Source organism: Ambystoma mexicanum, chromosome 2q (genome assembly GCF_040938575.1).
Source record: "Ambystoma mexicanum isolate Mex_15411 chromosome 2q, UKY_AmexF1_1, whole genome shotgun sequence".
In the NCBI taxonomy this organism is placed as follows: Eukaryota; Metazoa; Chordata; class Amphibia; order Caudata; family Ambystomatidae; genus Ambystoma; species Ambystoma mexicanum.
This window is the reverse complement of record NC_090924.1, coordinates 841,052,018-841,064,968: the sequence shown is the minus strand read 5'-3', so window position 1 is coordinate 841,064,968 and position 12,951 is coordinate 841,052,018. Positions and strand designations below refer to the sequence as shown.

At 45.4% G+C, this 12,951-nt stretch overlaps 1 protein-coding gene across 2 annotated transcripts in view; it reads right to left on the bottom strand.

Annotated features, from left to right (window-relative positions):
- KIF5B (kinesin family member 5B) overlaps positions 1-12,951 on the bottom strand; it is a 1,711,571-nt gene that overhangs the window by 1,151,188 nt on the left and 547,432 nt on the right. For both annotated transcript variants that reach the window (XM_069648059.1, XM_069648058.1), the window contains exons 6-7: positions 6,849-6,904; positions 6,678-6,765 (exon numbers count right to left, since the gene is read on the bottom strand). In XM_069648059.1, the coding sequence (XP_069504160.1) occupies positions 6,678-6,765; positions 6,849-6,904 (144 nt within the window). The remainder of the gene's footprint in view (positions 1-6,677; positions 6,766-6,848; positions 6,905-12,951) is intronic.

Here is a 12,951-nt window from a genome sequence, read left to right as displayed (position 1 = left end):
TTATACTTACTCTTTGTATACAATGTTGCTGCTTGCAACCTTGACTTCAACACAGACCGGTCTTGCATTGGTTTCCCCAACTCACCGACTATGTTGATCTTTCTTTGATCTTGGAGCCAAGGACAGTACCACGGCGGCGGCTGCTGCTTCTCTCCTACTCGATCAACCGTGCAGGAGGGCCCTGGCTATCTCTGACACACAATACAGGATTCTTCAGTCTGGTTTCTTAGCCTTATACTCTGAAATCCAAAGGGGTCTAGAAAGTAACAGCTTTCTGCCCAAAAGGTCAAGGGCATCTCCCTCCTTGTGCACCCTTCGTGGTTTGCCGTCTTTCTTCCCTTGTTCAGCTGCCGTCTCGAAACTGCTGTTCCTTTGTGTGCTTTGCCTCGCTCAGAGTGGGTTCTCGTGCTCCGCCTTTTATCCATTTGGGGAAGTTTAATGGAAGTCCGGTGTGAATGATTACCATTAATTGCCTGACCATAGTTGTGGGATATGTCAGGTACACGGCTCGGTGCGAGTCTGCTTTGCCCCAGAGCGGGCTGTCCGTGTGAAAGTTTTCATGCAGGAAAAGGTGGGAAAAGGGGGACGGGGGGAGAGTTTATATATATCCTACTGGGTAGGATGGGGTAAAGGTGCTGCAGGGAAGTGAGGGATACAACGTCTTACCATCAGGTGTCCCACTCCTACTCCCTGAAGACCAGTCACCCAGGTGATACTCCCGCACTGTTCCGCCCCCAGGAACTGAATCCAAAAGCTATGGCCGTATCCTGGCCACCTAGATGATAGTCCCCAAGGACTATCGGGTGAGACACCTTCTGGTCTCGCACATCCGTCACATCAAAATGTAAAATGCCCTAACCAGTTTGGGATACTCTGTGCCAAGCCCATTTTCGGCTCTGAAGTCCTGTAAGAAGTGTAGGTGTACGTGCAGGTAATTATTTTTGCCACATGTGCTGTACATGGCAGGGGCTGAATTATGGTTCTTTTAGACTGGCTTATTAGTGGTTGCCCTTAGAAGTGATACCAGGGATTTTTTTTTTTTGTTCTTTATTTTCAAACAAAAGATCCTGTTGACGTTTTTTAAATGAATGATTTTATTAATGATATACTGTATCAAATCTGCAGCATCAATCATGTTGTCCAGGGCATCTCACAGACACCCAATGGCCTGGCTACCTAGCATGGCCTGCAGCCATGCTAGGTAGCAACTTTCTGGCAAAACACCCACTTAATGGGCAGAAGGGGCATGGCCTGTGGCTGTGTCCTGAACATGACTTAAGATGGTGAGTGGAGGATTTTAGGAGGGCACTTTATTTATGGTAAACAGTGAAGACACAGAGGTTCGCCAAAACCCAATCAAGGTAGGTGGATGAGCAGTCTAGGCTTAGTCTCAGGAAAAGTGCAAGTAGTCTAGGGCTACAATGAGTTCACACGGAACACCACAGATTAGGCATTTAGGGTCAAACTAAGCACATAAAAAAGTAACCCCAAAAACCATATATATGGGTGGGCGTGGCCTGGAGCCGCATGGTGCAGGCGCACCTGTGAAGTGTTCCTGGTAAGCCCCGGGAATCCGTCCATAATCCAGCATTAATAAGGCATTAATAAGGCCTGCAAGGCCAACATGCAGTAGAGGAGCGTACAGGGGGAAGAAAAGGGGTGGATCCAAGGGGCACAGCGCAGGCCTTAGATGGCCGCTGCAGGGTGCGGAGCTTCGGGAAGCACAAAGGCAGCAGGCGCAGATGGAACAGGCGGGAAGAGGAGGAGCAGAAGGAGATCTGTATCAGCGGCCCAGGGTCTGCAGCTTGGAGAGACAACCCATGGGCCTCTCTTCCCTCCACCGGGCAGAGATATGTTGGAGGATCGCAGCACGCCCCGGGCAGGCTGGGCTCCTGCAATGTGGTCCCATGGGAAGGAGAGGAGGCCGAATAGGAACAAGCCCACAGTGACAGCCTGGCTGGGCGGAAGCAGCGGGAGGTGGAGGGAGGGCCGGAGAAGCCCAGAGAGGAGCCAGACAACCGTTAAGCAGGGGATGCCCCATCAGTAGCATAGTCAAATAAGGAGCGTGGTTCTAGCGAGAAGCTGAAGGGTGATCTGGCCCAACAGGAGGGGTGTGGTGGCATGGCCTACAAGAGGCTGCTAGACAGTGGGCCCTGAATACAGAAGCCTCTGCGCTAAAAGCAACTGGGCTCCTGCAGGACTTGAGAGAGAGGTCCTTGCACCAAATGTGCTAAGTAGGCGAAGCTGGGTGGCAACTCCTTAAGGACACCATGAGCACAGTGGAGGCATCCAGTATTTTCTGGAGCAGCTCTACTATAGTAAATTTCAGACCCTGGATAAGGGGTACTGGAGGGTAACAGCGCAAAGGGACATTGAACATGCAGACACAACGGGACGCAGAACTACGTTTAGAGGAGGAAGCGTGCTCATAAGCGGATAAGGAGACTCGACATGTCTGGGCACAGGCATACAAAAATAGAGACCAATAGTATGGATAACTATGCCCTGTCTAAAGTGGTAGTGGGGAGGTTGGATGAGCCCAGACAGGTCACCCGTGATGAGGAGGATGGGCACCAAAAGGACCGTGTGCCGTTGGCAGATACATTGGAACCCTCACTCTCTCTGGAGAAAGGTCGACACCAGTGGAAAGGGGGTATTGAATACCGGCGAGACTGCTCCCCCTCTGAGGAATTCCCGAGAGTAACAAAAGCCCATCTTTTGAACTTCAGAGATACGGACACACTTCTTCAGAAAGTGAGGAGGGCAGGCCCAGTGGCAGTGGGAAACACAAGAGTCACTCTTTCTGGACTTTACACAATTGTTCAAAGATAGTCCTATAAAGCGGTGAGAAGAGCCGAGAAAGCAGTAAATGCAATACATGCTCCTGTTCCCTGCCAAAATGAAGGTACTCTCAAAGGGTAGATCCTGGTTTTTCAACAACCCTGGTGAGGCCCGGGAATTGGGAGGTGTGGAAGTGGAGCTAAATGATCAGACCCCAGAGGGGAGGGGGACGATCTGTTGGGGGGAGTAGTCTAGAAGTCCAAACAGCTGGACTTTAGTGGAAACCTGAAGCGTAGAGGTCAGAAACCAGCCACCAGCTCAAGGATTAAGAGACCTTTATGCTCTTAGTGGTAGTGGTAGGGGCAGAACTTTGGTTAGATTAGGAAGTGGAGAGGACGGAGTTTTGTTGCGAGACATCATGACAAGCACCCTTTATAGTTTTCTTTCAGATAGGACCAGGAAACCCTAACAGTATGGACAGGATAGGCCTTGTGCTCTTTTGATTAATAAAATACAAGTTGTAATATGACCTTTTGTCTGTCTTCTGAGTCTGACTTGCCAGTTGCCACACCCTGCTGAACAGTCGTCATTTCTTTACACTAAGCCAGTTAGACCGCAGTCAAGAGCCATGCCTGTGACCATATTATTTCTCTAGTGTTTAAATGTTTGGTCACCTGTCTTGGTCACAACATGAATAGTACCAAGTGCGATATTAAAACCAACAAAATAGCATGGACCATTTTGCTCTCCATGTATCCTTTAATTCTAGTTGACCTCCAGGACTTTATGATCAACCTCTAAGAAATAACTGTTAGGGAGAATTCTCTGTAAAGGCTAATTTCCCAAACCTAGTGAGTCCCCCAGCAGCTCTGCTGGATTTTTGAGGTTTATTTTTTCTCCTGCTAAGAGTGAGACTCTTTTTACTCCCACTCTTAGACATGATTTGAGGTGTTCCTTCATCTTTCCATGTGTTTTATAGGCTATGGGGTCTTTACTCCATACGGTCTCATGTGTTTTTAATATGGGTTACACAGCACCCTCCGTGCCGTAACCCAGGGGTGTCATAGCGACCCCCCAACATAGACTTCATACCCTGGGTCCGACTACTGTCTCCCAGGGCATGTAAAGTCACCATTGGCTTTACTAGTCCCAAATTATGAAAAGAAACCAGTACAAACCATCATATTGTGGACATACTGGTCGGGGCAATTAGATTGCCCCGGGGTCTGTTGTTCGAGGGGGCACGTCTCCGTCCCCCCTGATAGTTTTGGCTGGTGGCAGTGGATACTACTTTTTATTTATTCGACCGCGAATATATCTCTATGGGATTTTCCCATTGTTCGAGGCTACCAACTTTAATTATTTAATTCTTATAGCCTCGAACATACCGCCGGCTAATTTATTTAATATTAATTCACCGGTTGGTATTTTTTGCCAGAACTCAATTCTAAATGGCATTCGTGTTCTCTTCTATGACTCCAACCCAAGTCGAGCCCTTTGTTCCGCTTTTTGGCGGGCTTCTCCACAGAAGCCTCCAAAAGTGGTGCCACTGTCTGGGTACCACAGAGGGTGTGGGAGAGGGTTTAGGCACCCTGGACTGAGTTACCTTGGTAACTCAAGTCGCACTCTTGTGTGATTGGCCCAAGTGGTGGGCCGGCCGGCTCACCACTTAGCATGTTTGATTGACAGCTAGGCTGAGTGAATGGGGGTGTGCTGCATAAAAGCAGGGCTTTGGGGACTGGAACTTCAGAAGTCGCCACACGACCTAAGAATCCGAGGAGGGAGAAGCTGAGCAGACCTGCAACGACGACACCACCGGTGGAGCCCTGCTGAACCGTCTCACCTCTTTTCCCGACGACAGAGAAGATCTCCAGTCCGGAGAGTCTTCTTCCTTTGACTGGTGGGGATAACCAGTTTTGCCTTCTTTTCACCTTCCTGGAGCATCTCGTGGCCGCCTTGCCCGTGCCAAGCACCCCGGCAACCGGAATACCACGGCTTACCACTACCACGAAGAGAAGGGTAGTACCTTTTCACCGAAAGAACTCCGCGGCTGGTTTCTTCCCTGGCAGTGCAACAACCTTCTTCTTTCCTCCACGGCGAGACCTCCTCTTCCTCTGGACGAAACACCGACTTGCAACCGCTGCCAGGAACAACTGCCCCCGCTGGAGCTTCCTTCAAACTTAAGGTACTGTGTCCCCCCTGGCTTCCCTTGCGACAGATCGTTCAAGGTGACAGTAAAGCCTCGACTTTCTAACCTGGGCTGGCCTGGGACAAACTAGCTAACTTTTCCTGACTTTAATTTCACCCTTTTTTGTGCTAACTATCTACAAGACTCTTTGGGCATAACCCCACTGTGTGAACCTGGACCCCTTCTGCTTGCTCTCTCCAAGAGTGGGCCTTGCAATTGACTTCCTTGCTCTCCAGTAGAACTCTGCCTATCCTGCCTTGCTGTGGTTCTTTTAAAAGTATTGAAACTTGTGTGCTTCCATAACTCTGCCCTTTTTCCCTCCCTTTTTTATAACTTATTAGAGTGCCATCTTATGTTAAGCGATCACCTCTGTCTGAAAATAAGTGGTGTTTCTCACTAAGACTTGTCTAATAAGTAATTAGGGCTGTATATATATAATAGTGACTGTGTGCTGAATTTACTTACCTCTTTTGTGCTAGTGTAATTTACAAGTGTGTCCTTAAATAAATAATTATATACTTTTACACCAAAGCTCTGGTCAGTGTTTGCTTGTGCTACTGTATCTCTGTACCTATTGTGTATACTCTTCATACTGCCTAACTCTTCTTGAGGGAAGTCTGACTGCTCAGCCACAGCTACCAAGTGAATCTGTGTGGTACAGACTGCTACCAAGTGGGTTTACTGCCAAACACCTGTAGTCCTAAATCTTTTGCAGTGGTCCCTAAGGGAACTGCACAGGTTTCTGCCTAACAATAACACTCCCAAGCACATACAGTGGCATGACTGAAGTGCTAATGTTTGGAAAAATACAGAGGGAACAAGTAGAGTGGGATGACAAGTGTGATACTATCTTAATATTTTAAGCTATCTGTAAGACTGTTTTGGGATCATCTCAGAAAATCTAATGAATGAAAAGTGCAAATCAATAGAGCATTATAAATGGGGCTAATAAATAAGTTGTAGTGCCATAGCAGAAACACATGTGTCCTCACTACAGGATACAGGCTCTTCACAAGTAATTCCTCTATTGAAAATTAGATCACACAGTACTGGGAACTAATTTTAAAAAATCTACTCTCCAACCTTAAATCAACAATCTAATTTTAATGTCAGTGCACCCTACCCTCATTATTGAGATGACCATCACCACTTAACTAGACATCCATATAACTGATCATGTATAACTAAATTACTTTTCCCTGGGTGATAGGTTGGGTGATGTAAACATACAACAAAAACCATCCGCCACAAAGATCTTGAACAGGCCTTGATAAAAGTATGCTCCGGTACGGAATACAGAATGTTAATGTATGGAAACTAACAATCTAAAACAAGATATGAATAGAAAAATTGGAATTAATGTATATTCATCTAGCCATTTAAGATCTGAATAGTGAAATGTGAGGGATTAGCACAACAAAATATTTATGTAGAACATAAATGAATGCCTGATGCACGCATGTTTTAATAACAAATAACTATACTCACGGAAAATGTGACATGAGGACTAACCTATGAGTGCTCAGCTCCTAACTCTATGATCGATTGGTACACTGAGCAGAATAACCCACAGCATACATGGAAACTAGTGCAGACCAAGTGCATCTGACCTGCACACATACCAGAACGAAATAAGTTTTACCTGCAAACGTAGCATTTTCGAACCACTTATAGGTCTGAATAAACCATTACAAATTGAACTACTCACTTGTGACTGCCACATGCCTGTTCGATTTTCCTTCATCAATTGTATCCATAACTTCATCTGGACTACAAACAAATCGCTCCGTACAACCCTTTTAAATTAGAAATATACACATTCAATAAACAATCTTATGAGTATGAGCCAAGATTCTAAAAATGTAGAACACATACTTACTTTTACATAAGGAACTCTGTTTTTATCTTCGTGAACAGACAAATTGGTCTTTGAGACTGAAAAAGAAAATGTGCACATGAGATTCTAGTCAAGGGTTTATGCAACTAGTTTCTTTACTTCACATTGTTGGCTCAGCTAACGAAACTGCCTGCAAAATCTGAAGGGAAATCATGCTTCCTTGGAATACAGTATTGTGTAATGGGTTAAGAAACCGCTAAATTAGTAGAAGTTCAAGAAAAATCGACTTGTAGTCCAACACTGCGGTGAAACATTTTGAAACGGGTCTGCTTTGGTCAACAGATTTCACACAATAAATCAGGAAAAACCTGTAAAAAAAACTTATTTAATGTAGCAGAAAGACACATTTGGTTTATTTTGCACACTGTAATGGGGATATTAAAACATTTCTCGATAAGATGTTTATCCATCTTGCTGACTAGTTAGTGCTTGGTTAAGGGCCACATCTTTACGAACAACCAGTCAAAACGAATTTAAAAGAGGCACAGGAGTGGCCAAATAAATGCTCACTACCTCAGAATAAGGGGGTTTTCTTTTCCACAACCCTCTGGTGATGGATGCAAAACCATATAACCTAAAGGCCAACAGTGTTTTCAACCAAAAGGCAGAACAAACTCTTAAGTGGTAGTATGGGCAATGCAACTGGGCTGAACGCAATGGGTCGGTAGGCTGGTAGTGAAGTATATTATTCCCAATAGTTACCCTTCAAGAAAACACCACATTAAAGCCCACAGAATATCTGTGATGTTAATGGGTTACAAATAAAACATAGTAAAACACAGGGTATGCTTAAAAACACTAATGATCAGTGAAAACCGTACCCACTCGCAAACTCAATGTATGCCAACAACTAGTGTGCTACAGCTAGTTAAGATTAATGTGCACAATTGTGTCATCTACGATCGCTGAGCAATCTTTTTTACACTATCGTTTAATATACCACCACTATCTGGCACTGTCACGCAAACTTATATTGGATGTGGCGGTGCATACCAAGCCATGAAGTATTGATTTTGTTGATGCTTTCTGTTAAACACGCATCGGATTATACAAGACTGTCACTTTTTTGTGCCTACAACATTCTACCTATTGATAGTATGTGTACTTTGTTTCTCCGTTACATTTTGACAGTTTGAATACTGAATGGACGGTTTCGTCTCTAAAGCCAGTATGTGTGTAATGCTAGTGGGATGTTGAGGAATAGGGGATGTTAGGGAGAATTCTCAGAAATGTGCCAATTCCCTCTACCTTAGAGACCCCAAGCAACATTGCTGGATTTTGAGGACTTGATTTTTTTTTTACCTGGAGAGAGTGAGACACTTTTTCACACTCTCTCAAGTATTTTAAAGTGATTTCTTTTGTACACTGCGTTTCTTTTGGTTGTGGAATCTGACAAACTCCATAGGCATCCTCTTTTACATTGTGTCACACAGCACCTTTCGTGCAGTAACACAGGGAAGTCTTAGATTTTCCCAGGTTTAACTACCTTCTCTGGGATGAACTACTGTTTCCCAAGGCAGTAAAGTGAAATCGACTTTACTTACATTTGTAACTTTCTAGACCCAGCACACACTATTTTACAATAGAGTGCTGGAGGGGTTACCTAGTAGACTCTTTGTCTAGCTTCTCAGGTAAAGTTTTTATGTTACCCTTTCTCACTGAATGGCTGGTGGCAGTGGTTTCGTTTTTACTACCATGGTGTGCATTTACTGCGGGCTGCATTCGCAGCTGCAGTAAAGCACCCAAGGGTGCCATTTTTTGTCAGAATGGTCCCCAGTCTTCTTTTTTAGCCATTTCTTTGTGGAAAGGTCCTTCTTGAGATTTACTCTGTGCGACAAACCAGGTTTGGTCCCATTGTTCGCTTTGCCTTTGGCGGGATCCACGAGTGAAGTCCGCCTCTGGCTGCAGGGTGTCTGGGGTAGGCAGGAAGTGAGGGAGGTGCCCGAAACTCCCTGTGCTTAGTCTCCTAGGAGACTCAAATGCACTCTGATGACTGGCTGGCTGACGGTCCGGAAAGGACAGCCACCCTGCTGGGTGCGTGACAGCTAGGCTGGAATGAAAAGGAGAGAACTGTATAAAAAGCAAGTCTTTTGGCTTGGAAGGCGGATTCGACCACTGGACGAAGGAACCGAAGAAGAACTTGAAGAGGACGCCTGCTGCAACTCCAGGACCGTTGGTTTGCCCAGTGAAGCCCTGCTGCAGTGCCGAAATGCCAAGTTCGCATCGAAAGAGAAGCCCCTGCAAGGACGACTTCTCCCCTTGAGTTGGTGGGACCAATAAAATCCAAAGTAAGTCATCTGGACATCCATCTCAGAGCTGGGTGAATTTCCAGAGTTGCTGCTGGAAACCGTAGTGCCAGGGAGAGGAACGCCAGTTTGTGGGAGTTGCTTTTAAGTTGGCCAAGATCCTCCGGACTCCCAGGAAGCAGGACTCACTGAGCCTGAGCCCCCTCAACAGATTGCGGGACCCCAGAAGCAAGGAAACTCCATCTTGACAGTCAGGAACCGTGGTGTTACTATTTACGGTTGATGTGAGGAGCTGAAACACTGAACAGCCACTGAAAGTGAAGTTTGCCGGTTGCGAGTTTTGACCGTCCCAGTGCAGGAGTCCCTTGACGTAATCCCTCTTGTCCCCACGACTGAGGCCCAGGAACAGTGAGATCTGCAGAGCTGCACAGGAACTGAAGCTGCATCTTTTCTTCATTTTAAAAGGTACTGTACAACGTCTAAGAGAACGTACTTCTTTCTGTAGGGTTGCTTGCATCTTCTACTACTCACAAGTCTAACAGCTTGTGGCCCTACATTGATTTATCATTTTCTTCAAAGACTTCTGAAACATTGTGCAAAGACTTTTTCTACCCATCTTCAAAGAAGTGCTTCAGCCCATATAGACTCTTGCCTATTGACTTTGGCTTAGCCTGTTTTAACTAAATGACTCTTTTTGGGTGATCTGAAAGCATTTGCCTGCTTAAGAAATATTTGTGGTATCTTGTTTGCTCTAATAACCTTTCCCTTTTTACTTGCTCTTAACTAATTCTGAATGCCAACAGTAATACATTCATGTCAACGGCACCCTAGCAATGGAATTCACCTGTGGGTGTAGGTCTCTGCTGTATGCCATCCCAAATGGGCATTTACTGATTCTGAACTAAGAGCTCGTGTAATTTTGAAGTACATTGGTGTGGTGTTTTACAGTGCTCCCTTCTGAAGAAGGCTTATATTAACTCACTGGTAAATAAATGAATAATGGTTTAATCAAGAAACCCTGTGTATAAGTGTCTGCTTGAATACTTGTCACTGTGAACCTCTGTGTAACTCCCCTACAGCTCACATTGACCCCTCTTAAGATAAACCTGGCTACTTGTCTACACTACCAACCTGTGTAGTACAGACTTATACCAAAGGGTGGGTTACTACTGCCAGGAGGTCAGGGTTGTTGTAGAACACCCTAAGGTTACTGCATACAATCTTGCCTAAAAGGGGATCCCTAGAAACAGGCAACACACCTTACTGAGTCATATTCAAGATCCACAAATCGATATTGAAAGTAACTTCCCCCATTCTTTAATATACTGTAAAGTAACTTGTACACATACAAGCAATGTCCTTAACATAAGGACTAGTGGTAAAGAAGAAGTTACAATTCACAATAGGACCTAGAGAGCCAACCATCAGAATAGGCTTACATTATTAGACTTACAGGTCACATTACATTCCAAGAAACATTTTAGACACAAAGTAGCCACAGTTAAACATGGTATTCTTGTACATTTCAGTATATAGGAGGGTAATGCATCAATTTAAAAGTCAGTAGAAAATAAAACAGGAATAAGCTAACATTTGAGTTCCTGGTAGTGAATTTAAAGGGACTCGAGTGAGACCTGGGAAAATGTTTGCTGTTCAGGTTTGTATTTTCAAGAATCACTCTTTAGGAGTTTGGAAGTTGAAGAAAAAGTTCCCATGATAAGTAAAGTTAGGGAGAATTCTCTGCAAAGGCTAATTTCCCAAACCTAGGGAGTCCCCCAGCAGCTTTTCTGGATTTTTGGGGTTTATTTTTTTCTCCTGCTAAGAGTTTTTACTCCCACTCTTAGACATGATTTGAGGTGTTCCTTTATCTTTCCATGTGTTTTATGGGCTATTGGGTCTTTTACTCCATAGGGTCTCATGTGTTTTCAATGTGGGTTACACAGCACCCTCCGTGCCGTAAACCAGGGGTGTCGTAGCGACCCCCCAACAGACTCCATACCCTGGGACTGACTACTGCCTCCCAGGGCATGTAAAGTCACCATTGGCTTTGCTAGTCCCACATTATGAACAGAAACCAGTACAAACCATCATATTGTGGATGTACTAGTCGGGGCAATTCGATTGCCCCGGGGTCTGTTGTTCGAGGGGGCACATCTCCGTCCCCCTGATCGAGTTTTGGCTGGTGGCAGTGGATACTACTTTTTATATTCGACCGCGAATATATCCCTATGGGATTTTCCCATTGTTCAAGGCTACCATCTTTATTTAATTCTTATAGCCTCGAACATACCGCCGGTTTATTTAATATTATTTCACCGGTTGGTATTTTTTGCCAGAACTCTATTCTAAAAATGGCGTTTGTGTTCTCTTCTGTGACTCCAACCCAAGTCGACCCCTTTGTTCCACTTTTTAGCGGGCTTCTCCACAGAAGCCTCCAAAAGTGGTGCCACTCTGTCTGGGTACCACAGGGGGTGTGGGAGGGGGTTTAGGCACCCTGGACTGAGTTGCCTTGGCAACTCAAGTCGCACTCTTGTGTGATTGGCCCAGGTGGTGATTAACAGCTAGGCTGAATGAATGGGGGTGTGCTGCATAAAAGCAGGGCTTTGGGAACTGGAACTTCAAAAGTCGCCACAGGACCTAAGAATCCGAGGAGGGAGAAGCTGAGCCGACCTGCAACGACAACCTGCAATGACGACACCACCGGTGGATCCCTGCTGAACCGTCTCACCACTTTTCCCAACGACAGAGGAGATCTCCAGTCCGGAGAGTCTTCTTCCTTTGACTGGTGGGGATAACCAGTTTTGCCTTCTTTTCACCTTCCTGGAGCACCTTGTGGCCGCCTTGCCCGTGCCCAGCACCCCGGCAACCGGAATACCACGGTTTACCACTGCCGCAAAGAGAAGGGTAGTGCCTTTTAACCGGAGGACTCCGCGGCTGGTTTCTTCCCTGGCAGTGCAACAACCTTCATCTTTCCTCCACGGCGAGAGCTCTTCTTCCTCTGGACGAAACACTGACTTGCACCTGCTGCCGGGAACAACTGCCCCTGCCGGAGCTTCCTTCACACTTAAGGTACTGTGTCCCGCCTGGCTTCCCTTGCGACAGATGGTTCGGGTTGACAGTAAAGCCTCGACTTTCTAACCTGGGCTGGCCGGGGACAACCTAGCTAACTTTTCCTGACTTTACTTTAATCCTTTTTGCACGAACTATCTACAAGACTCTTTGGGCATAACCCCACTGTGTGAACCTGGACCCCTTCTGCTTGCTCTATCCAAGAGTGGGCCTTGCAATTGACTTCCTTGCTCTCCAGTAGAACTCTGCCTATCCTGCCTTACTGTGGTTCTTTGAAAAGTATTGGAACTTGTGTGCTCCCTTAACTCTGCCTTTTTCCTCCCTTTCGTTACAACTTATTAGAGTGTCATCTTATGTTAAGCGCTCACCTCTGTCTGAAAATAAGTGGTGTTTCTCACTAAGACTTGTCTAATAAGTGAATAGGGTTGTATATATATGATAGTGACTGTGTGCCGAATTTACTCACCTCGTTTTTGCTAGTGTAAATTACAAGTGTGTTTTAAATAAATAATTATATACTTTTTCACCAAAGCTCTGGTCAGTGTTTGTTTGTACTGCTGTCTCTCTGTACCTATTGTGAATACTCTGCATACTGCCTAACTCTTCTTGAGGGAAGTCGGACTGTTCAGCCACAGCTACCAAGTGAATCTGTGTGGTACAGACTGCTACCAAGTGGGTTTACTGCCAAACACCTGTAGTCTTAAATATTTTGCAGTGGTCCCTAAGGGAACTGCACAGGTTTCTGCCTAACAAGTAACAGCACAAATCCA